Below are 26,440 nucleotides of genomic sequence, written 5' to 3'. Positions count from 1 at the left end.
TTTTTTTTGGAGACTGAGTCTCACTCTGTTGCCCAGGCCGGAGTGCAATGGCACGATCTCAGCTCACTGCAACCTCCGCCTCCCGAGTTCAAGCAATTCTCATGCCTCAGCCTCCCAAGTAGCTGGGATTACAGGCACTTGCCACCATGCCCAGCTAATTTTGTTTTGAGATGAAGATTCGCTCTTGTTGCCCAGACTGGAGTGCAATGGCATGATCTCGGCTCACCACAACCTCTGCCTCCCAGGTTCAAGCGATTCTCCTGCCTCAGCCTCCTGAGTAGCTGAGATTACAGGCATGGGCCACCACGCCCAGCTAATTTTGTATTTTTAGTAGAGATGGGGTTTCACCATGTTGGCCGGGATGGTCTCGAACTCCTGATCTCAAGTGATCTTCCTGCTTCAGCCTCCCAAAGTGCTGGGATTACAGGCGTGAGCCACCGTGCCCAGCCACAATTGCGTTTCTTTATTCCACAAATAGTAATTGATGGACTCAGCTTTTCTTCAGCACTAGCTGGTTGGGCTTACTGTTTAAAAAGCCTAATTCTTTTTTAAAAAATATATTTATTTATTTATTTATTTTAGAGACAAGGTCTCGCTATGGGGCCCAGGCTGCTCTGAACTCCCGGGCTCAAGTGATCTGCCTGCCTCGGCCTCCCAAAGTGCTGGGATTACAGGTGTGAGCCACCGCACCCAGTTCAACAAAGCCTAATTTTTTAGTCTGTCTCACCAAGTTGGTAGTAAGACGGTCAGAATTAGAAGCCCCTTTATCTGAGAGTCTTAAGGGGACTAATTAGCAAGGATGTCACTTTCTCTGCTGAAGACTATACCTAAAGTTTCACAACCTGGAAGCAAAGAGCCAAAGACAACTCTAGGGACCTGAGCCCTAAACTACCCGCCTCTCCAACAGGCCTGGCTGCTGGTCTGGGGAAGAGGTCTGCTCTGCAGACAAACTCCTGACTGAGCAGGGCACCCAAGTGCACTGACTGTGGCTCCTTGACACACCTCCCTGAGGCCTAGGGAGAAAAGCCAGGCCAGGCTGGGGCACAGAAGGGTCCGCCTGGGAGCAGAACATCTGCTGGCATCTCCTCAACATCCTCGATGGCCCCTCACCAGGGCACACGTCAGTCATCCCCAGGCCAGGCACCATCCACAGCTGCTGGTATTTCCCCTGCTGGGGGCACTCAAGTCAGCATCCAGGCTCCCCGCAGCCCCAGCCCTGCAGCCTACCTCACGGGTTCCATGTGGCAGAGGTAGGAACTGGAATGTGGCCCAAGGTCACACAAAATTTAGCTTCAGGGCATGTTAGAAACTACCTACCTCTTCTTTAGGGAAAAAAAAAAAAAGAGCAGAGCCACCTGCTTTAATCAATCCAAAGTCACAAATCACAGACGGAAAGTACCTGAAATTTCCATCTCAGGAAGCAAACCCTGAATTGAGACAGAGCCAAGGAAAAGGGCCTCTCTCATCATCTGCTACATTTCCATGCTACATGTAATGGTCAGCCACCTGGCAAGTCCACCCTCCAGACAAGACCTACAAGTGTCTGTTAGGTATCAGCGTACAGGACATCAGCAGACGTGTATTCTGTACAAAATACAATTTCCAAAAGAAAAACATCCTCAGTTCATCAGCTGCCGTGCAGGCAAGGGGACCCTCTCTGATGGACGGTGAGACTCTTGAGTCCCGGGGGGGCTCTGCTCCCACCTGCAGTGGCTTCTCAAGCATTTGGCCCACAGCAGCCACACCCCCCAGAAGAGGGTGGTGGCACTTGGAAAACTCCTCCTTCCTTCCGTCTGCGGTGACATTTACACCCCTGAGAGCTGGGTCCAGAACAGCTGTGCAGGTAATCGGCCCCTCAGTAAGGTGGGCTGACGTCTCCCCTCACAGACTGCGCTCCTAGCTCCTGCCTGGTACTTTGGGGCTGCACAGACACGGCTGAGGGAGACCCTCCCCTTGAGAAGCTGAGGCGGAGTAAAGCCAGCGCTCTCCACAGCACAGTGCAGGAAACAAGGCCCCAGCCTGTCTCGGGCAGAGGATGGGGAGATGCATCTACGGACGCATGGGGCGGGGGTTGGCAGCCGGGTCAAGGCTCCGGAAGGCCCCACAGCTTCATCTGTTACTGTTCCTCTACATCCTCCACTCACAAGGGGCACGGGAAGCCCCAGGGAGGGCTCCGAGGGCCACTTGGACACTAGTGGGGTGAGTCAGCTGCACTCCATACAAAGGGGTAAGAGGAGGCCTTGCTTCTAAGAAACAAGACCCCTGGCCTGAGAGCTGAAAGGCCCACAGACAGCCAGGTGAGTCTACTGTGTGGAGAGGTCACACATCTATCCACAAACACACTTCTACTCCACAGAGCAGGCTGCAAATGTTTCCGGGGGTTCCACGCATGCATCACTTCAGGTTTTGGGGAGTTTACCTCCCATGCACCATCTTCCTTGATTCTCCCAAGAGCACTGCTATGCCCACTTCACAGAAGGGGAGATTGAGGCTCAGGGAGGGTAAATGCTTTGCCTAAGATCTCCAGAACTCAGGTTTGTCTGATGGTAGGGCCAGGTAGATGCTAATCTTTCTGCTACTCCTGTCACAGCTGTACACTGTGACAATATCCATGTGTCACTAACATCTCCAAAACCTTCACCTTCCTGGGGTAAAATGCAGCAGGAGAGAAAGGCTTCCATTTCGCCCAGCCACACTGGGCTGAGGCTCAGACCTGGAACATTCAGTTCAAGTGTACTCTGGGTCAGGGAGCCAGCACTCCATGCTGAGTCATCCGGCCAGCCAGGCAGGGCACACGAGAGTGAGAGCACTCAGCTTAATTCTGAGTCACCACAGCCCCAAGACGGCAGGGACGCCCAGCATGGAGCAGTCAGAACCGGGGAAGACCCCATCCAACCCAGGAAGGAGTGCGAACCCCACTGGGATGCTGGGGGTCTGAACTGACCCTGAAAGGGTGGGCCAGCGAAGCGGCTGGCTTTTCTTCTGCACATGGAGGCGCCTCCCATTCTCCCACTGTGTGGATTTTTAAACCATCCATTCATTTATTCATTCATTCAATGTCAAGGAAGAATTTTTTTTAAATAACTGAAAAAAATATATAATTCTACTTTAATAAACACTGAGGAAGATACTTTAAAACAGGAAACGTTTGTTCTCCAACTGAATGCTAAGGAATTTTCCGTAAAAAGTCTCCCCAGTTCACTGGGGCATAGCCCTGTGCTGGGAGCTCTTGGACGACCAAGCTGTTTACAGGCTCCTGACGCACAGAGCCGGCACTCTGCGATTCTAGGCTTTTCTGAATTGACAGTGAATAAGAAGCTTCACGTATGCTGTGTCTGATCTTACTGCCAGCCACAGGAAAAAAAAATTTTAAGAGACTCCTTTCACAGTGCCAGGGGCTGCTCTCTGTGCAGCTAATGAAGCGCGGTCTGGCTGCTGCCAGCTACCAGCCTCTCCAGCCCTGCTGGAAGATGCTGTGTCATTGGGAGAAACAAAAAAGATCTTCTCCAGACCTGTAAGGATGAACTTAGGGAATCAATACTGAAGTCCTCTGTGCAGAGAAGGCCATTCACAAAGTGACAAAAAGGAGCAGGCCTCTGGGGACCTTCAGGAGCCCAGGACAACTCTGCAGTTCTTAGGAACCAATGGGAGGCTTCCCAGGACACACCTGCACCCTTTCCGAGCAGCTCTTCTGTAACTGCCTTCGCGCTCCAGGCAGGCCCGTGTTCTACCCTTCTCCGCAACCACTCTTGCGATCTTTTCTGAGCCTGGGGACCCTGCCAGGTATCAAGAGGCAGAGATGAAACACACAGACTCTGCCCCAGAACTCTTAACGGGGTGTGACCCCAAGGCAAAGCCAGAAAGTGCAGAGCTTAGGAAAAAATATTCAAATTAAAATAATATGGGGTCCAGAGGAGAGACAGCCTGCTCCGGACCAGGGAGAGGCAGGACATGTTTTGTGGAGAACGGCCTCAAAGTGGGTAGACTTGTCCTCTATATGGCATTTAACACTGTGACTCGCACACTGTGGGCACCCAGTGAATTTCAGATGGGGTGAAGGAGTGAGTAAAGAGTCAGGCCCATCTCCTAAATCCAGACCCAGGTTCAAGAAACAGGTCAACATTCCTGATTAACTGTACAAAGACGGACTCAAGGCTGTTTATCATCTCAAGCTGTGCCTGTGGAGTATAAAGCAGCCAGGCCCACTAAAGGCAAGTCTGTCTGTCACTCCTTCAGGAACCCAGGTGGGGGGGTAAAGCCACAGAAGTCTTTCTGTTTATCACAGGCCAGGCACACTGCCTCTCCAAGTCTGCTGTTCCATGCGTAAGACACCTCATAGTTTCTACTTCAGAGAGCTGGTGAGGATTTAGAGATAAGGCTACCAAAAGCATCCACTCATATCTGGCACATATATGTAAGTGTGTTGACAGACAGAAAAATACTACATTCATTCCTCTCTCCCCAAGTTCCTCCTAAGCTTTTGTAAGCTGCCTGGCTTCCTAAAAAGCAGCCAAGGTCCCAAAGATATATTCATCGAAATACGTGACAACTTAGTAACACCAGATACCTCACATGGTATCACATGTGCCACATGATGCATACAGATGAATCCTGCACCTGCAAAACGAGGGGCTCTGGAGCCTGCCTCAGAAAGCCGGCTGATGGGCATGGTGGTGCTCACCTATAATCCCAGCTACCTGGGAGGCTGAGGCAGGAGAATCACTTGAACCCAGGAAGAGGAGGTTGCAGTGAGCCAAGATCACACCACTGCACTCCAGCCTAGGAGACAGAGTGTGACTCAGTCTCAGAAAAAACAAAAACAAAAACAAAAAACAAAAAAAAACCAAGAAGGCCAGCTGAGTCTATGCTCTGAGGCAGAAGCAGATCAGGGGTGTGTACCTGATTCACAACAAAAGGGAGCCCGGGAGGGGCTGGAGAAGAACACTGTCAAGTGTGACACGGGGCTCACTCATGTTGGTCAGTGCCAGAGGATCTCAAAGATCCTAATAAGCAAGGCCTTTGTCTTCAGTTTCTTACGTAAGCTCTCTTAAGCATTTAAGAGCAATATTAAAACAGCAAAACTTAAAGGAGAAAGAGTAGGTCTGGATGATGAATGGTTTTCTACTTTGGATGATAAACATCAGAACATCATTTTGAAATGTCAATAGAAAGTAATAAACACGTAGAGTGGTTTATATAAGATGACTGTGTGTCATTCCAGAAACGAGGACAGGACTAAGCAAGCCTCATGGGTGGTATGAAGCTTTCTGACTCACAAGCAGCCCTGATAGCATCCAACAGTTAAGCCTTCCCAGCCCTGGCTAAAGTCAAAGCTGCCACAGGTACTGTGTACAGGCTCCACCCTCATAAAGGGCAAATCTACCCTACAAAACGGGACAAATGATGTTCTCGGAGGTGCAGTTGGTTCTCATGTGAACAACACAGGCTGTTCTTTAGAGGGGAAAATGAAAGTCCTGGATGAGCTGGGCTCCAAGGCACTGGCCATGCTCTTCATCTGCTCCCCAGCAAATCACTTCCATGCAGTTGCACAGGAACTTGCTCAGACATAACCGCAACTTGCTGGAAATACGAAGGAGAGAATGGCCACTCACTTCCTGATTGTGCTCTGCCTCTGCTAAGAGGCGTAACAGCTTGCAATCGATCTGGAAAGAGTAAAACAATCTCATCTTTAAGAAAATTCAGGAGGCTCTGCTGAACTTTAAGCAGAATAATGGGTCTCTCTATTTCAATCATAACTTGAAACATTTCCAGTGTTATCTGAAAGGATATTTCTACCTCCCTCTCACAGTGCCTGAGTATAATCTGTTAAATGATTATGGTGAGATTCTGCCAGGTGGGCAAGACAGAAAGAAAAGGCTCTGGCTTGCTTCTTCCTGGGGTCTAGGAGGGTCTCTGGACCACCTCCCCACTCTCGCACTGCCAGCCACCCTGCCAGATTTTGCACCGTGCTGTCTCTGCTCTCTTCCCATGTCACCCCCATATTCACACCTCCAGAAGCCCGGGTACCCAGGGAGTTTCCCCAAGAAGGAAAATGGAGGCTCAGGAAAATGCTCTGCAGGTTAGATATTCAGGAGGCACTAAGCCGCAGCTCGTCCTCCCCAAAATGGGATCACTGGCCATCCGTGCCTCCCACTGCCAGTGCAGCAGAACCAGAACCACCAAAAAAGTTTTATGGACGCGCTCTTCACACTGAGCAATTCAGATTTGAACATGGCGGTTGGGAGGCAGGGAGAGTGAATGAGACAACTAGCCTCAATCTGTGTTTTTTTTTTTTTTTTTTTTTTTTGAGACACGAGTCTCGCTGCTGTCGACCAGGCTGGAGTACAAGTGGCCGGATCTCAGCTCACTGCACAGCCAAGCTCCGCCTCCCGGGTTTACGCCATTCTCTCACCTCAGCCTCCCCGAGTAGCTGGGACTACAGGCGCCCGCCACCTCGCTCGCCCGGCTAATTTTTGGTATTTTTTTAGTAGAGACAGGGTTTCACCGTGTTAGCCAGGATGGTCTTGATCTCCTGACCTCGTGATCCGCCCGTCTTGGCCTCCCAAAGTGCTGGGATTACAGGCTTGAGCCACCGCGCCCAGCCACAATCTGTGTTCTTAACAGTCCCTGGAGACTGCCAGGCTGGTAACCCACAAGATCCATAGAGCTAGAGCGGCCCCGCTCCATGAGGGAGAAAAGTCGCCCTCTCATCCCAAGGAGGCCTGGCGGGAACAGCATTCCAGAATATCCAGCCTCTGTTCTGTTTATTCAGGGAGGAGCCTGGAGGAGTGGCTGCACCAGCACTGAATGCCAACCTCTGCCAGAAAGGGGCCTGTACTGGTATGAACTTGCCAAATTAGTGGGAAGCCCAAGTGTGCAGAAAATCAAACTCCAGGAAGACTGCAGGTGGGGAGGCCCAGCTGCTTAGAATGGGACTGCATGAAGCACAACATCTTTGCTGGCAGCCATCCTGCTTCAGCAATGACAGAAGACACTTGCTTTCGCTCTGCCCCTCTGTGAAAACAGGGAGTTGTCCTAACCACTTCAGGAGAAGGCAGAGGATCAACTGCAAGATGGCAGTAGAAGACTAAATACAAAGGTCTAGTCTTTTCTTTCCATTTTCTTACTAAAGTGGTTAAATTTTAAACATCCTGAAGCTGAGTCCTCCCCCAAAAGAGAGGTCGTCTCTTGAGCTCCTCATGCGCAATGAACAGCTTTTTACTGATTGACAGCATTTCCTCTTGAAGATGATGATGCTTACACGGGCCTCAGCTCAGCTCCTCCAAAATCACCCTTTGTTTTACGCAAGGGCCCTTTTCTCATTATGCATTGAGAAGCCCGTTCCAAATACAAAATGATATTCTAGGATTCTCCACTACATTTATCTCCAGCAAGGTGTAATTCACACAAGTGCAACCAGATATTGTGTGCATCAAAGCACAGGATTGAAAACCATGAAGCACAAACAGCTAATGGGCTGAATGTTAGTTTTCTCCTTAAGTTTTGGTGCCATGCTGACAAGTCTCAAGTCATTCACTTGGTAAAGAGAACTCTTTCCTTGAGTTGATCACGTCCCATCAAAATCCAAGCAACCACAGCACAGAGGTCAGTGACCCAATAACTTGGTGGCCAGGAGGGCACAAAGATAATCAGGTATTCCAGCCTGCATGTTTCAGTTTCACACAACATTCACTTCCAAATTCTGAACAGACACACTGCCTCTTACTAGGACTTTCCTGACATTAGTTCTCTCCCTGTAATTGGTACTAGCTGGATGACCTTCAAAGTCACACCTGAACTCTCCGGGTTTTTCAGAAAATAAGAGATCTTCTAACTAACTAAGAGATCTTCAAGGGCCTTTCAACTTAAAATTTTTGACTATGAAATTTTCAAAGAAACCTTTCCAGCATCAGACTTCTGATGTAGTAGTTCTTACTTTTTATTTATTGAGAAGAATAATGGCAACTAAACTTGATTTTTTTCTTTTAGTAAGGTTTATGAAACCACAGTCTAACCCATGCACCACGTGGGTACAGGAATATCTCAACTTGCTGGGTAAGTTTCATGCTGAGAACAAAGTGCTGGGAATGTTTATGTTCAAACTTGATCTTCACTCACAACAAAGGCTGCCAGCAGATACCACTGTCCCTATGTCCACAGGAGGAAGGCCTCAAAATGATAGTTGCAAACCACACTAAAGATCAGGTACATCCACACAGACTCCTAAGAAAGGTGGTTTGAAATGAGTGTCGGTTTCACCCAAAAATGTATTGAACAGACACACAAAAAGGTATATGCAACTGTGCCCACCCCAGCTAATTACAGCCTCTTGTATTAATTTTCAAGAATAAATATACAAGTAATCTCTCGTAAATGTAAACTGCTGCCTGTACACCGTCTCACTGTTGGGCACCGGAGTTTCATCAATATTGTTAAAACAAAACGTGCATTAAAATGAAGGGAAATAATACAGGTCTCTCTTCTAAAATAATGGGTTACAAAGTGTTTTAATTTGGTGAGTTTTAAATCTTCAAAATAATTTACCAGCTCTTTGCTGCTTTTATCTTGCCCAGACGGTAGTAACAATTACGCTTTAAGTATAACATATTTATTTTAAAACTTTTATTTTGAAAGCTCAAATTTATATAAAATTGAACGAATAGTATAACTATGATTTTTGAAAATGAACAGACTCATTCCAAATTTACGTTTTCAAATTTCATGCTCTTGGGGATTAAGAAGTATATATCATTGCATATATGTAAATGAGACATACTTCTGCTGTATTCCCAAGAGTATCATTACTCAGTTATTTGTGTACTGGTAACAAATCCTAAGTATTTTAATACCATAACAAGGCAGGAAGCGAATGCCATTATAAATATACACGTATCATTCTTTTTCTCTCCAGTGTGAGGCAATGTGGTAAGGCAATGGCCAACTGTAAGTCTCAGATCTCTAGTTTAGAAACTGCTGGGGAGAAGTGCACCCTCTTTTATATTTTACAAGTCATAGTAGGATACATTTGTATTGAAAGCACTTTCAAACAATAATACAATTTTAATTTAAAATACACACGCGCGCGCGCGCGCGCACATATATATGAATGTTTTGACACCAGCCTCCTGAGTCATTGGGTGCCTAAGATGGGACAGCAGTCAAGATACCCCTCAACCAAGTTGGAGAGCTTGAGCGGTAAAATTCCACCCAAAAACCACCATCCAAGCTTGCGAGTGTCCCCCTCGAGTCCGCGGTCAGCGGGGTGCGCCGCGGGTTCCGGGACCGGAGGCCGAGCCGGCAGCAGGGGACGCGGCGGGCCGGACCCTCCGGAGCTGACCAGGCCGGCCGCCCCACTCTGAGCCCGGGAGCGCGAGGCCAGCGCGGGACACGGGGCCCTCCGCCCTGAGTCGAGCCGTGGACGGCACCGGAGCCACTGCGGGGTCGCTTCCCGGGCCACCGGATCGCGGGGCCTCCTTTCGCCCCGACTCCTGTAAAGGGCGGGTCCGGAGCGGGGACTCGTCCGGGCGCAGCCGGAGTGTGTGGCGGGGCGCGGAGCCGGTGTCCGCCCGCAAGGGGCCTTCGCCCACCGCAGGCCCCGCCGCCTCGCGTCCCCCCGGCCCAACCCACTCCCCGCCGCCTGCCGTCGAGGTGGCGCCGCCGACCAGGGCGGGCCGCGGGCCCAGCTCACCTTGGGGCCCTCGGAGGGCACGCGCGGGTCGTTCCACGTCGTGGTGCGGCTGTTGTGGTCCACGAAGAAGGGCCAGCCGGTCTGCGGTCGATCTTGATCTCCCAGCCTGGGGGCAGGGGGTCGCGGTCACAGTTGCCGACGCCACCTGCATCATGCGAGTGGGTGGCTGGTCGCTCATGTGTGGGTCGGGGTCCGCCCCCGGGGGCGCGGGTGTGGGCGCTGGCTCCGGGCCCGGAGTCTTTTGCCCGGGCGCCGCCGTGGGGCCCCTCTCCCCGCGACGTGTTCCGGGAAGCCGGCTGCGGGCACCTTTATGAATTAAAAGGCGGTGGGGGTGACGTGGCCAGAGAGGGGTGGAATGTCTGGAAATAGCCTCCTCGTGCCAGAGGGGAAGGAGGCGATAAAGGGAGGTAGCAACTGGCCGGCTAGAAACTCTGGTTCGCTCCAGAGAAGTTGGCCGCGGCCCAGGGGGTTGGACGCGGAGCTCCTCCACTGAGTCATCGGCTATAATCGCGGGCGCGGCGGGGCTGAGGGGCCGGGGCGGGGCCTCGGCCCGCTTCGCCCCTCCCCCACCTTCTCCCGCTCCTCCCCCCGCGTCTCGTTGCGCTTCCGCGGAGTCGCCGGGGGGCGGGCGCGGGCGCGTTTTCGGGGTCCGCCTGCGGGTGGGGCCCGTAGGGAGCTGGCTGGAGCTTACTCCGTGCGCCCGGGAGGGTTTCGGGCTTTCGCACTCGCCCTCTCCCCCTCCTTTGCGCCGGGACTGAGTGATCCTGGGGCTGAAGCCCGTGCTCCCCGTTGCCGCGCCCCTCTTTTGCTGTACAAAGCCATCTCTCCACCCCCACCCCCACCCCGTTACCCCCCATATATGATAGCGGGAACCATGAGGGCTGTCCGGGAGAGCGGCGGGGACGCTCATCTGCACCAGGAAGGAAGCAGGGAGAAATGGAAGTTAGTGCAAAACTCACCTGGCCTTCCTTTGGAAACTCAAGAAAAAAAGACAGATTGTTCAGCTGATGGCTTTTAATCTCTAGACTAGAAATAACTTTCGTTTGCAGTGAAAGCTTTAAAGAAAAAATCACATTTTCTTGGGTTCGGATCTTTTTTATGGTTGAATTGGTTCTTGCTGTCTTACATCTTGACCCTCATTTGGGAAGTCAAGACCGAACAACCATGACATTTTTTGTTTGGTTTATTCAATTGCACTTGCTAACCTGTCAAAGGAGAAAATTGCAACACATTTAAAGATCTTTTCTGTTCGTTGTTGCTTGCTCTGATTCTCATTTTTTAACTTTTGCTGTTATTAAAGATCTTAATTTTATTTGTGATTTAGAATTGGGCAACACCTCCTTTAAATGTAGAGAACGTTGCTTCCCATGAAGCTGAGACAGAAGAGGTTGATTTTATTCAGACAGAGAAGGGCTGAAGAAAGAGAAGCAAAGAACCAAGACTGGGATTGGTTGTTTTCAAATTACTTTCCTTGTTAAGGAGGGGACAGCGAGACACGAATATAGAGAAATAATGATGAGGGCTTGCCACATGGCTCATACCTGCTAACCCCAGCATTCGGAAGGCCAAAAACCGGAGGACGTCTTGAGTCCAGGAGGTTTGAGACCAGCCGAAACAATACAGTAAGACCCCCATCTCCACAAAAACAAAAAATAAGCAGGTGCAGTGGGCTTATGCCTGTAGTCCCAGCTGCTCAGGAGGCTTAGGTGGGAGGCTCATTTGAGCCCAGGAGTTGAAAGCTGCCATGAGCTGTGATTGTGCTTTTCATGCCAGACCTAAGTGACAGAGCAAGACCCTGTCTCTTTAAAAGAAAGAGAAAGAAAGAGAGGAAATGGACTGGTCATCACCAGGTTATACAATACATACAGGGGGGGGGATTACTTATACTTGACCCTTAACATGGGTTTGAACTGAGCAGGTCCATTACATGGATTTTTTTCAATAAAAGTTACCACCGGTGTGGCTTGCCTCTCCTGTCTCCCCTTCCATCTCCTCCACCTCTTCTACTTCTTGCCACCCCTGAGACAGCAGAATCAACCCCTCCTCTTCTTTCCCCTCCTCAGCCTCCACATGAAGATAATGAGGACGGAAGATTTTTTTTTTTTTTTTTTTTTTTGAGCGGAGTCTCGCTGTGTCGCCCAGCTGGAAGTGCAGTGGCCGGATCTCAGCATCACTGCAAGCTCCGCCTCCCGGGTTTATGCCATTCTTCCTGCCTCAGACGTCCTGAGTAGCTGGGACTACAGGCGCCCGCCACGCGCCCGGCTAGTTTTTTGTATTTTTAGTAGAGCGGATTTCACCATGGTTAGCCAGGATGGTCTCGGATCTCCCGGACCTCGTGATCCGGCCCGTCTGCGGCCTCCCAAAGTGCCGGGATTTACAGGCTTGAGCCACCGCGCCCGGCCGAGGACGAAGATGTTTATGATGATCACTTCCACTTATTAAGTAGTAAATGTACATCTCTTCCTTATGATTTTCTTAATAACATGCTCTTTTCTCTAGCTTACTTTATTGCAAGAATACAGTGTATAATACATATAACATACAACATATGTGTTAATTGACTGTTCATGTTATTGGCAAGGCTTTCGGTCAACAGTAGGCTATTGGTAGTTTTGGGAGATTCAAAAGTATGCAGGGGCCGGGCATGGTGGCTCACACCTGTAATTCCAGCACTTTGGGATGCCAAGCGGTGGATCACTTGAGCTCAGGAGTTTGACACCAGCCTGGCCAACATGGTGAAACCCCAACTCTACTAAAAATGAGCCGGGAGTGGTGGTGGATACCTGTAATCCAGCTATTTGGGAGGCTGAGGCAGGAGAATCGCTTGAACCCAGGAGGCGGAGGTTGCAGTGAGCCCAAGATCATGCCACTGCACTCCAGCCTGGGCGACAGAGCCAGACTCTAATTCAAAAACAAACAAACAAACAAAAAAAGTTTGCAGGGGTTTTCTTTTCTTTCTTTTTTTTTTTTTTGAGACAGGGTCTTGCTCTGTCTCCCAGACTGGAGTGCAGTGGCGCAATCTCAGCTCACTGTAACCTCCACCTCCCAGGTTCAAGTGATTCTCCTGCCTCAGCCTCTCGAGTAGCTGGGATTATAGGTGTGTACCGCCACGCCCAGCTAAATTTTGTATATTTAGTAGACAGGGTTTCGCCATGTTGACCAGACTGGTCTCAAACTCCTGGTCTCAAGTGATCCACCTGCCTCAGCTTCCCAAAGTGCTGGGATTACAGGCATGAGCCACCTCCCCCAGCTATGCAGGGATTTTCGACTGCATGGAGTTGGTGCCCCCAACCACCTCCTGTCACCCCCGCCTCATTCGAAAGTAGCTTGTTCGGGAAATTAGACCATCATCTCTCCTGATTTCTCAGAAAGTCAGATTACAACTTGGTTTTGGTTTGGTGATGTAAAACTTTAGCATGAGTGACTCCTTTCTGATTTTTAGTCGGGTCTGTTGAGGCCAAATGCAGGAGCTTAGTCCAAAACAGTGACCTCTTGTAACTTTTATTTAACAAATGTCAATGAGCACCTCAATTCCCCTGGGAAAGACAGACTGTGTTCCAGAAAGAGAGAATGTTTGGGAGGTGACATTTTAGATCTTTAGGCACACCGACTCATTCCCTTCCCCAGAAACACTTTTGAGCTAATACTGGGCCTAGTTTTCAGCTCGGAATCAGAGAATATCCTCAAACCCCAGTCGATACCTCTGCCCTTTCCTGCCCTCAGATTACTCCTTCTGGAGGAAATGCTAGAGAGACCTGCCTATCATTTCCAACGGAATGATTCTCACTTGCAAAAGTACGCTTATCCGCTTTGGAGTCCAATAACTCCAGCGGTGATTAGGCCCCGGGGACTGATGCAGGTCACCAAACATGTTAGAGACTGGTGTGTAAACCTGAATGTCAATGCACTGATTTCCCATGGGAAATATTACTGTTGAAGGAACTAGACCCCCAAATTCACGAGTCAGTGCCTGTCTTATGCTTCCTTATATCTGCAGCCCTGAACCCAGAGCCCATATTCAAAAAATGTTGATGTTTATCAAAGATTGAATCCAGAGTGAAATTTTATTTCCATCTTCTTCCTTGCTCACTTTGCTTTCCACTACGGTTTAAATAACTACAGTTTAAATAAACACAGAGGCCAGGTGTGGTGGTTCATGCCTGTAATCCCAGCACTTTGGGAGGCAGAGGTAGGCGGATCACTTGAGGTAAGGAGTTCGAGACCAGCCTGGCCAACATAGAGAAACTCCGTCTGTACTAAAAATACAAAAATTAGTTGGGCGTGGTGGCGGGTGCCTGTAATTTCAGGTACTCAGGAGGCTGGGGCAGGAAAATCGCTGGAACCTGGGGGGCGGAGTTTGCAGTGAGCCGAGATCATGCCATTGCACTCCAGCCTGGGCAACAGAGCGAGACTCTGTCTCAATAAACAAACAAACAAATAAACACCAAAAGTGGTGTTGGCCATTTTTCCCCTGAAAGAAGCAGCAGGGAGGAAGCAGGTTATTCTGGGACTAACATAGCTGCTTCTGACAGTTGCTCTGGAGGCTAAAGCAGCTCCATCTTGGATGCTCATCTGCCATGTTCACTTCTGAGGAACCCCAGTTCCAGGAATGCCTCTAAAATTTCCATTTTCACATACTTACCCTTAGGTCAAAATAACGTTGGTGTTACTGTAAACACATACTTATTATAAATCCTGCCTGTGGCGAATTCTCTATGGTATACAAGCCCTTGGACTTGAGGGTAACAGTGCAGGGATCCGCCATCTTGTCTTGCAGCCATCTAGGACATGGCTTGTGTTTGTAAGTCCCTATTAAGTGTTTCTTTCTGAGAAATTGGATTTGTCCACCTCTTTCTTCAGCTTCTCAGCTTCCTCAGCCTTTGGAGGTAGGTGTGCATAGACCTGCTCAACACAGAACAGTTATCCTCCACTAGGGACTTCCACAGGGCTTGTCTAAAACAAAGACACAAGTCTCGGAGAGCTGGCTGGAAGAAGCTGCTTCGAGCCACGTTGAATACCGAGCATCATGTCTGGTCCTTGGTGGCTTTTTCTCTTCTCCAGACCCTCGGACAATCCCTCTTTAGGCCTCCTGGAGTTCATTTGCCCAGATCAGAAGTTTAAGCATAACCCTAAATTTCTTTTGCCCCTCACTATTTAATTATCCTTTTTTTTTTTTTTTTTTTCTGAGACTTGTTCTGTCTCCCAGGTTGGAGTGCAATGGCGTGATCTCGGCTCACTGCCACCTCTGCCTCCCTGGCTCAGGTGATTCTCCTGCCTCAGCCTCCCGAGTAGCTGGGATTACAGGCACCTGCCACCATGCCCAGCTAATTTTTGTATTTTTAGTAGAGACAGGGTTTCACCATGTTGGCCAGGCTGGTCTTGAACTCCTGATCTTTGGTGATCCGCCTGCCTTGGCCTCCCAAAGTGCTGAGATTCCAGGTGTGAGCCACCACGCCTGGCCCATTTAATTATCCTTAAATCTGTGGATTCCACCTCCTAGATATTCCTTGATTGTGAACTCCTATCTGTCTTTAGTGCCACCAACCCATCCAGGTCACCTTTGCCTGTCCTCTGGACCCTGACACAGCCTCCTGATGAATCTCCCAGCCTCTAATCTTTGTGTGTGTGTGTGTGTGTATAAGCAGTTGGTCATGTAAACCAGCCTCTAATCTTGTTCATCTCCAATTCATTGCCCACATGGTAGCCAGGGCGATCTTTGAAGCACAAAACAAGCCTTACCCCTTCTCTGCCTAGAATTCTTTAATGCCTCTCTGCTGACTCCACACTCCTTGGCTTGGTGTACACAAGACCTTTCTCCCCTCAGCCTTGTGTGCACTCTAGCTGGCCTTGCTGCACCACATCATGCAGGCGCTGATACAACCTGCCCTTGCCTCTGCCCACCCTGCTTCCTCCACCTGGAGAGCCCTTCTCTCCAACACCCAGTGGCCTCCCACTCTCTTTGCCTGGCTGACCCCCCTTATCATCAGGTACTATCTTTGGCATCACTCTTCTTCATCTTCCTGATCTGAGTCATGTGTCCCTTCTTTTATGGCAAAAACTGTGATTACTTTTGCACCAACCCAATAGGTACTCTGTAGAAAGTAAAAAGTTCCCTCTTCAAAGCTTCCCTTCTTGTTAAAGAATAAATCATCAATGTTAAAAATAAGTTTATTTTAAAGACTAACTTCCTTCAAGCCTCCTTGCTTTGTGCTAATAACTCTTTGTTAAGCCTTGTCCTATGTAGCTATTAGATATAAAAGAGTAAGTACAGTCGTCCAGGCGCGGTGGCTCACGCCTGTAATCCCAACACTTTGGGAAGCCAAGGCAGGTGGATCACAAGATCAGGAGATCAAGACCATCCTGGCTAACACGGCGAAACCCCGTCTCTACTGAAAATACAAAAACAAAATTAGCTGGGTGTGGTGGTAGGTGCCTGTAGTCCCAGCTACTCGGGAGGCTGGGGCAGGAGAATGGCGTGAACCCGAGAGGCGGAGCTTGCAGTGAGCCGAGATCACACCACTGCACTCCAGCCTGAGAGACAGAGCAAGACTCTGTCTCAGAAGAAAAAAGAGTAAGTACAGTCTATGTCCTTGTACTTTAATCAAGATGTTTGTGCTGGATGTACTCAAAGGCACGTTCCAGCTTACAGCCTACGCCCCTTCCTTATTTAAAAATATTGTTACTTTTCTAAGTCCTTTCGCAAGCAACTTCCTCATTTCCTTTGTTCTCTATTGCTTTCGCCTATTTAAGAAAGTTTTAAATTATTAGCCAGTCGGATTTAATTTAGACTGTGAGGTCCCACTCCAGCCAATAGAGACAGGACACAGTAGCAGAGACAAACTGCATAAAGGATAAAAATTACTTCCCGGCCGGGCGCAGTGGCTCAAGCCTGTAATCCCAGCACTTTGGGAGGCCGAGACGGGCGGATCACGAGGTCAGGAGATTGAGACCATCCTGGCTAACCCAGTGAAACCCCGTCTCTACTAAAAAATACAAAAAACTAGCCGGGTGAGGTGGCNTACGCCCCTTCCTTATTTAAAAATATTGTTACTTTTCTAAGTCCTTTCGCAAGCAACTTCCTCATTTCCTTTGTTCTCTATTGCTTTCGCCTATTTAAGAAAGTTTTAAATTATTAGCCAGTCGGATTTAATTTAGACTGTGAGGTCCCACTCCAGCCAATAGAGACAGGACACAGTAGCAGAGACAAACTGCATAAAGGATAAAATTACTTCCCGGCCGGGCGCAGTGGCTCAAGCCTGTAATCCCAGCACTTTGGGAGGCCGAGACGGGCGGATCACGAGGTCAGGAGATTGAGACCATCCTGGCTAACCCAGTGAAACCCCGTCTCTACTAAAAAATACAAAAAACTAGCCGGGTGAGGTGGCGGGCGCCTGTAGTCCCAGCTACTTGGGAGGCTGAGGCAGGAGAATGGCATAAACCCGGGAGGCGGAGCTTGCAGTGAGCCGAGATCCGGCCACTGCACTCCAGCCTGGGCGACACAGCAAGACTCCGTCTCAAAAAAAAAAAAAATTACTTCCCTCCTTTGTTCAAGTGTGCTCTTGCCATTGTTCCATTTGCAAGGAGCACCCTTTCTGCAAAAAGTAAAATTGCCTTGCTAAAAAAAAAACTTTTTGTCTAAATGCTAATTTTTCCTTGCCATACCAGGGAACAAGCATTCTGTTTCTAAATAAACATTTTACTTATAACATGCTCCCTTATATATCCCGTGCCACCCTGTCAATTGCACTGCATTGCAATTGCTTGTCTGATGGTCTAATTTGTCCATGGATTGAGTTTCGTGAGGGCAGGAGCAGACTTGTCAATCACCACTGGGTCCCCAACCTCTAGCATGGTGCCTGACAGACAGTAGTTACTAAAGCAACAATAATTGTAATGGCTACCATTTATTGAACATTTACTGCATGCCAGGTACTGTGTGAAAGGCTTTGTTTGGATTACTGCATTTAATTTTTATGGGAGAGGCTGTGATGTGTGCTGCCCAGATCCACTTTCAGGGATGAAGGATTTATTCCACCGACTGTTGGGGATGCTGTAGGAAGCCCAGTCTCAGCTTTATGGGGACTGATGCAGCTAAAGAAAACTGCCTCGCCCAAGATCACCCTTCCCTCCAGGGACAACCTGCATCCAGTGACTGATCTACTGAGGAGGGCCTTAGAGGCTCAGTCCCTTTGGTCCAACTCAGGATAGGGCTAACGGGCTACCCCGGCTCCAGAGCGCCCTCTGGGGTTGACTGCTGCTTTCTTTGGGACTGCATCACAGCTCAGCTTCTCCCTCTGTGCAGTCCTGCTTCCTGTGTTGCTCCTAGGAGAATTCCATAATAAAGTCCAGCTTGCTGCCTCTCATAGTCAGCTTCCTGAGGAACCAAACCTGGAACAATCCTCTTAGCAGCCTTCTAGATAGGCGTTATTATGATTCTCTCTTTTACAGATGAAGCAACTAAGGTTTGGAGACATTAACACAAGGCTCTTGATTTGTGGAGGCGTGATTTGAATTGCGGCAATTGACGCTGGATCCCACGCTATTAACCAGGCACTCAAACATGATAAGTGAATCAATGGCTTAGTCCCACTTGTCACCAAGGGAAAAAATGTAAAAAGCTAGAATTGAGAAACAACGCTTTGTGCAAATGATTTTTTCTCAATGCTGAGGAAACAGGAGCCGCAGCTGACTGCTGTGGAAGATTATAAATCAGCCCTATCAATGCTGTGCCCAGGCCTGGCTGACTCATAGCACAGGTCACAGACAGAGGACTCGAGCCCAGCTATAATGGTGAGTTTTAAATGAAAATGTCGACCACAAGATTTCAGCGTCTGGATGATTTAATCCATTTCTAATGGAACACAAGAGCCAGCACAGGAGAACAGCCAGTTCTCCCTGATCTGTGCAAAATGCTGGTCATCCCAGGTCATTTTTGTTTGCCTTTGGGATGCTGTGAGAGATCGGCACGTGCAGTCATGCACACCTTCACCAGCCATGCCCTCTCAGGGGGGCCCTTCCACTAGGGGCAGCCCAGATAAAAGGAGGCCAGGGCCATCTGGATGAAAGCCATGGCCTCTCTCTAATGTCCTGATGGTCAAGTGCATTGGGAGAGAAGGGCTACAGGCAGTAGGTATTAGCACTGAGGGGGATACAAGACATCCAGCCTGGTTATACTGTGCAGACTTCTATGATAAGCTCTATAAATACGCCCTGCTGGAGGTGGAGGGGGAAATCAATATGGCTTCGCTGCAGAGTTTAGATTGCAGCACTAACTTTGCATCTGTTATTAAAAGTTAAAGTCTGTGCCTGCTTGGGCCCAGTCACCCTGTGCTTTCTGACCCTGTGTGGCAGGTATATCCTGGAACAAGCATCTAGGCCTTTAATCATAAACCATCCTGTTTAGCTATTTAACTCTCTACATTCTTCTCTGAAAGAATGGCAGGAACCGTGGTACTGGGGACTCTAGCATTAAAAGCTAATTATTTTTTACTTTTTAGTTTTTGAGGTGGAGTCTCACTTTGTTGCCCAGGCTGGAGTGCAGTGGTAGGATCTCAGCTCACTGCAACCTCTGCCTCCTGAGTAGCTGGGATTATGGGTGTGTGGCACCACACTGGCTAATTTTTGTATTTTTAGTAGGGATGGGGTTTCACCATGTTTGCCAGGCTAGTCTTGAACTGCTGACCTCAAGTGATCCACCTGCCTTGGCCTCCCAAAGTGTTGGGATTACAGGCGAGAGCAATGGCACTCAGGTTTTTTTATTGTTTGTTTGTTTTTTGTTTTTTTTTTTAATATCAGGCACTGTCCTGATCTCATTTATCTACCCAGCAACTCTAGGAAGCACAGGCTTTTATTAAACCCACTGCGTGGTTGAGGAAACAGGCTTGGAGATGTTGAATAACTTGCCTGAGCTCACATAACTGACCAGCAGGTAAAACAAGGATTTGAAGCCAGGTCTGGCTGATTCTGCAATCTGTATTTAACCACAAGGCAAAACAGCCCTCCACCTCTTGCTGCCTCTCTTTTTCAGGTGAGTCCTAGCTGAACAGCTGAATTGCATTGAATAGTATCACCGCAAGTTCACCCACAACCTCAGAATGTGACCTTACTTTGCAGATGTGATCAAATTAAGATGAGGTCATACTAGATTAGAGTGGGCCTTAATCCAATGACTGGTGTCCTCATAACAAGAGGATACCGGTTCATAACTGTAATCCCAGGACTTTGGGAGGCCAAGGCAGACAGATCCCTGGAGTCCAGGAGTTTGAGACCAGCCTGGGCAACATGTCGAAATCCTGTCTCTACAAAATAAGCAAACATTAGCTGGGCGTGGTGGTGCAAGCCCGTAGTCCCAGCTACTTGGGAGGCTGAGGTGGGAGGATAGCTTGAGTCTGGGAGGCAGGGGTTGCAGTGGGCCAGTATCATGCCACTGCCCTCCAGCTTGGGTGACACAGCGAGACCTATGCCTCAAAAAAATAAAAATAAAAAGAGGGGCCGGGCACGATGGCTCATGCCTGTAATCCCAGCACTTTGGGAGGCCAAGGTGGGTGGATCATTTGAGGTCAGAAGTTCCAGACCAGCCTGACCAACATGGTGAAACCCGATCTCTACTAAAAATACAAAAAAAAAAAATTAGCCAGGTGTGGTGGCTCATGCCTGTAATCCCAGCTACTGGGGAGGCTGAGGCAGGAGAATCGCTTGAACCCTGGAGGCGCAGGTTGCAGTGAGCCTTGATCACGCCACTGCACTTCAGCCTGGGTGACAGAGGAAGACTCTGTCTCAAAAATAAATAAATAATAAGTAAATAAAAATAAAAAGAGGGAAATGTTGATATAGAGACACAGACATACAGGGAAAGGACCATGTGACAATGAAGGCAGAGATCGGAGCAATGCACCCGTAAGCCAAGGAGCACCAAGGATTGTCCGCAACCTCCAGAAGCTGGAAGAGGCAGGTAGGATTCTCGTCTAGAGTCTTCCAGAGAGAACATGGCCCTGCTGCCCCCTTCGTTCCTGACTTCTTCTTTAAGGCCAGGTTTCAATTATATCACCCTGACTAAACATAAATGAATGGATAGCTTGTCAAGCAAAAAAACCAATAAATAATGATACGAATGTAGGAGGGAAGTGAAAAATGTCTGGTTACCCATTTGTTTATTTACTCCAACAAGCATTTGATGCCAGTCTCTGGGATTACACTGATGAATGAAACAGGATCAGCCTCTGTGCTCCGGAGTTAATGATTTTGTGGAGTCAAGAACCCTGTGAACAGTTAACTTACATTACAACGTGGTAAATGCTGTTGCAGAGATACAGATAAAATGCTGCGGAAGCCGAAAAGACAGAGCAAGTAACTCAGCCTAGTGAATCTGGGAAGGCTTCAGGGAGACATTTGTGTTGAAAAAATTTTAAATCAATAATCAGTAATATACACACGATACAGAACTCCAGGTGCCAAAGGAGACTGCATTAGTTCACTAGGTCTGCTGGGACAAAGTACCATGAACTGAGTGGCTTAGAACAACAGACATGTATTATCTCAGGTCTGGACTCTAGAAGTCCAAGCCAAGGTGTCAGCAAGGTTGGTGCCTTCTAAGGGCTGCAAGCGAAAACGCTGTTCCATGCCTCACTTAGCTTCTAGTGGTTTGCTGGGCATCATCCTAATTTGCTTTCATTTTCACATGGCATTCTCCCTGTATGCCTGCCTGGGTCCAAATTCCTCTTTTTTTTTTTTTTTTTTTTTTTTTTTTTTGAGACAGAGTCTCACTCCGTCGCCCAGGCTGGAGTGCAGTGGTGCGATCTCGGCTCACTGCAACTTCCACCTCCCGCATTCAAGCAATTCTTGTGCTTCAGCCTCCCCAGTAGCTGGGATTACAGGCACCTGCCACCATGCCCGGCTAATTTTTGTAGTTTTAGTAGAGACAGAATTTTGCCATATTGACCAGGCTGGTCTCAAACCCCTGACCTCAGGTGATCCACCCACCTTGGCCTCCAAAAGTGTTGGAATTACAGGCATGAGCCACCATACCCGCTGCCTCCTTTTCTTTCTTATATAGAGATGGGGTCTCACTGTGTTACCCACGTTGGTCTTGAACTCCTAGGCTCAACTGATTATCCTGTCTCAGCCTCCCAAAATGCTAAGATTACAGGTATGAGCCACTGCACCTAACCTCAAATTCTCCCTTTTCAACAAGGACATTTGGGGCCCACCCTACTCCATCCAGTATGACCTCATCTTAACTAATTATGTCTGCAATGACACTATTTCCAAATACACTCAAATTTTGAGGTCCTGAGGTAGGACTTCAACATATAACTTGGCGGGGGTGGGGGAGGTTCACAGTTCACCCCGTAACGGGTACTTGGTGAAAAATAAACCTCCCGGCCAGACTTGGTGGCTCACACCTGTAATCCCTACACTTTGGGAGGCCAAGGTGGGCTGATCACCTGAGGTCAGGAGTTCAAGACCAACCTGGCCAACATGGTGAAACCCCCACCTCTACTAAAAATACAAAAAAAAAAAAAAAAAAATTAGCCTGGCATGGTGGCAGGCACCTGTAATCCCAGCTCCTTGGGAGGCTGAGGCAGGAGAATCACTTGAACCCAGGAGGCTGAGGCAGGAGAATCACTTGAACCCAGGATCTTGCAGTGAGCCAAGATCATGCTACTGCACTCCAGCTTGGGTGACAGAGCAAGACTCTGTCTCAAAAAAAAAAAAAAAAAAAGAAAAGAAAAGAAAAAAGAAAGAAAAAGAAAAAGAAACTTCCTTTCCTCTATGCTCCCTAGCTTCCCAGTTCCCTGCTCTAGAGGCAACCAATGTCTCCAGTTTACTGAGTGTTTTTCCAGGGGTCTCATATTCGTTTACCAACATATATGTGCACGTTTTTCCTACTCATAAAATGATAGCCATGTGCACTGGCATTTGCCTTCCTTTTTTTACTTAACAATGTTCCTGTGAAATTTTCCATATCACTCCACACAGAGCCTCTTTACTCCTTTAAGTGACTGTACAGTACTTTCTAATTTATTGAACTGGTCTCCTATTAATAGATACTTAGTTTCCAATCTTCTGTTATTACAAACAATGCTGCAATGTGTGTGTGTGTATATATATATACATAGAGAGAGAGACAGACAGGGTCTCACTCTGTCACTCAGGCTGGAGTGCAGTGGCGTGATCTCGGCTTACTGCAACCTCTACCTCCTGGCTTCAAGTGATTCTCGTGCCTCAGCCTCCCAAGTAGCTAGGATTACAGCATGCACCACCATGCCTGGCTCATTTTTTTGTATTTTTAGTAGAGATGGGTTTCGCCATTGGCCAGGCTGGTCTCAAACTCCTGACCTCGAATGATCCGCTTGCCTCAGCCTCCCAAAGTGCTGGGACTACAGGCATGAGCCACCGTACCTGGCCTGCAATATATTTTCTTGTGCACAGGTCATTTTGCATGAAAATATGAGTAGATCTATTAATACCTGGAAGTGGAAGTGCTCCGTCATCAGGCCAATGCATTTTAAAATTTAAGTTATTTTGCCAAATTTGTCTCCAAGGAGGTCAGAGAAGGTCAGCCTCGTACCAGCAGTGTTCGGAGTGCACGTTGCCCATGATTTTTTTTTTTTTTTTTTTTTTTTTTTCTACAGAACAATAGACACCTTCATTCCATGGGCAAAGACAGAAAGGATGAGGATTTATTTGCCTTTCCGGGCCTTGATTTTCCTGAGATAGAACTCCAACTCCTTGCCCTCTGGCACATAGCCATGGGCTCGGCCACACTGCCCAGCCTTCATGTGATGCATGAAGAAGCTTGCCCTGCTGGAACTTCTCCTGCAGTCTCCTCCAGGAGGCTGCTGATTTGGGCATTCTTTTCCCTTTCATTGTATTTCTTCTGAATTTTTTTAGATCGTTTTTTGTTTAAAGTGTTTTCTTCCTCAGGAGTCAGCTTGGCTCCCTTCTTGCAGCCCAGGGGCAGCACATAGTGGGACTTGTATCACTGGCAGTATGGTGTGCTGGAATTTCTCCCAGGAGAAATTCCCCATGCCCAGCCTCAGGGCACCACATTTCTTGTTACCTCCCCGCGCACGGACTGTGTGGATGCGGTGGGGGCCAATCTTGGTGTTGGCAGCCAGACACCCCAACTCATACTTCTGCTTCCTGTGGTAGTGCTTTCTCTTGTCCCCAGTCTTGCGGTGCTTGTACCAGTTGTCCCAAGAGATGCCCATTGCTCGGCGCTGGCTGGAAAGAGGCTCCACGATCTTGCCAGACTGTGTTAACTAATGTTCTGATCTTTGCCAATCTGATATATTCCCCTTATGCTTTTAATTTGAATTTCTATTATGATGGGTGTAATTGAGCATCTTTTCTTTTTTTTTTTCTTTTTTGAGACAGAATTTTACTCTTGTTGCCCAGTCTGGAGTGCAGGGGTACAATCTCAGCTCACTGCAACCTCTGCCTTCCGGTTTCAAGCGATTCTCCTGCCTCAGCCTCCCAAGTAGACTAGGATTACGGGCACCCACCACCACTCCCGGCTCATTTTTGTATTTTTACCAGAGACGGGGTTTTGCCATGTTGATCAGGCTGGTCTCAAACTCCTGACCTCATGATCCGCCTGCCTCGGCCTCCCAGAGTGCTGGGATTACAGGTGTGAGCCATCGCGCCCAGCCCTCTTCAGGGATTTCTTGAACACCTCCTGACAATAATCCCTCAGCTAGGCTCCATGGAAGGTTTCAAAGACATGGAAGAGCTGACCCATGCCTTCTAAAATGGTAGACTCTAGTTGGGGCGTTAAGGCTTCTGTGATAGTTAATTTTATGTGTCCAATTGGCCACAGTACCTAGATATTTGGTCAAACATTATACTGGATGTTTCTGTGAGGACATTTTCTGGATGGCATTTATTGACTCTTTTTTTTGTTGGTTGTTTGTTTTTGAGACAGGGTCTTGCTCTGTCATCCAGACTGGAGTGCAATGGCGTGATCTTGCCTCACTGCAACCTCTGCCTCCTGGGTTCAATCAATCCTCCCACCTCAGCCTCCGAAGTAGCTGAGACTACAAGCATGCGCCAGCATGTCTGGCTAATTTTTGTATTATTATTATTATTATTATTTTGTAGTGATGGAGTTTCACCATGTTGGCCCAGGCTGGTCTCAAACTCCTGAGTTCAAGCCATCCACCTGCCTTGAACCTCTCAAAATGCTGGAATTGCAGACAATGAGCCACCGTGCCCAGCTCAAGACTGACATTTAAATCCATGGACTTTGATTCCAATGAAGGATTTACGAAGGGGGAAAAACATCTGTGGACTTTAAGTAAAGCAGATTGACCTCCATAATATGGGTGGGCCTCATCCCATCAGTTGAAGGTCTTTAACAGAACAAAGACGAACCTCCCCAGGTAAGAAGTTCTGCCAGCAGACTGCCCCTGCCCCTTCCCTAAATCACTAGTTTGCCCACCTACCCTGCAGACTTTGGATTTGCACCTCCATAATCTTGTGAGTCAAGTCCTTACAATAGATCTCTCTATTTACACATCCTCTTGGTTCTTTTTCTCTGGGAAACTCAGGCTAATATAACTCCTAATGAATTGCATGATCTTCATGGTGATATCTGACATTATCCGAAGGAAGCCTCCAATCAGAGAGACCTTGAACAGGAACTGGAGATTTAAGCAAGATTCCAAAGCAAAGTCAAGTTTGACTAGATGGAGGAAGAAGGAAGTGCCTTCTGGGTAGGGAAACACATTTGTAAGAGCAAACATATGGAGCTAGGCCCAAGCAGGAGACCAATCTTGGGGTCACAGGTGCTCTGTTACCTTCCCCATAGCAGCTGCCATAGTTGCACCTGGACACTTGTTAGTGGCAGTATGTGTTCAATGCCTGTCTCTCTCCTTAGGCCATAAGCTGGTATTTGGGGCACATATACATTCCTCATGCCTACCTAGTTCCATTCTTAACACGAATTGGTGTTGATTAAATATTATGAAATGAATGAATTCACTTTGCCTTCCTGCTGAATTACAGTCAATAGCAGAATTAATTCCCTACCCTTTTCCAAAAGCTGTTACAAAATTGGCAATGATGGTTATGAGAATTGCTTTTTCCTAATGGGGAGTCAATTTTATTATTTTCTATTTCAAAATACATCCTTGTAAACAATTCAGATAGTGCATAAAAATACAAAAAAGAGTATCTGTAATCTCATTGCCCAGAGATGAGTTGAGAAATGAAATAACATTAAATTGCCACTGACTGTAAAATGTGGTGTCTTGTTGTTGCCACATTATCGGATCTTTCCTTGCTCCTGAACTGAGACCCTCATATTTATTGAGTGCTTGCTGTGTGTTAGCCAGTGTGTAGGATCTGAAATACAAAGGTAAATAAGGCAAGCAAAGGGTATTCCTGGCTTCTGAAAGTGTCTAGTTAGTTATCTAGGCCAGGTTGGCGTGGTGGCTCGTGCCTGTAATCCCAGTGCTCTGGAAGACTGAGGCAGGAGAATTGCTTGAATCCAGGAGTTCAAGACCATCCTGGGCAATATGGTGAGACCTCATCTCTATAAAAAATCTTTTAGGCCGGGCACAGTGGCTCATGCCTGTAATCCCAGCACTTTGGGAGGCCGAGGCGGGTGGATGACCTGAGGTCAGGAGTTCGAGACCTGTCTGACCAATACGGTGAAACCCCATCTCTACTAAGAAATGCAAAAATTAGCCAGGCATGGTGGCGGGCACCTATAATCCCAGCTACTTGGGAGGCTGAAGCAGGAGAATC

The 26,440-nt window shown here is 48.1% G+C and overlaps 1 protein-coding gene across 1 annotated transcript in view; it reads right to left on the bottom strand.

Moving 5' to 3' along the window:
- The window catches only part of BAG3 (BAG cochaperone 3), a 43,700-nt gene extending 19,799 nt beyond the window's left edge, over positions 1-23,901 (bottom strand). Inside the window, 4 exon segments of the mRNA XM_017849757.1 lie at positions 9,689-9,777; positions 9,780-9,827; positions 9,830-10,598; positions 23,767-23,901. Coding sequence (XP_017705246.1) covers positions 9,689-9,777; positions 9,780-9,827; positions 9,830-10,598; positions 23,767-23,901 — 1,041 coding nt within the window.
- Between the last annotated feature and the right edge of the window lie 2,539 nt (positions 23,902-26,440).

The sequence above is a fragment of the Rhinopithecus bieti genome, unplaced genomic scaffold, assembly GCF_001698545.2.
Source record: "Rhinopithecus bieti isolate Rb0 unplaced genomic scaffold, ASM169854v2 scaffold_33066, whole genome shotgun sequence".
Lineage (NCBI taxonomy): Eukaryota > Metazoa > Chordata > Mammalia > Primates > Cercopithecidae > Rhinopithecus > Rhinopithecus bieti.
This window is presented reverse-complemented; position numbering and strand designations above follow the sequence as displayed.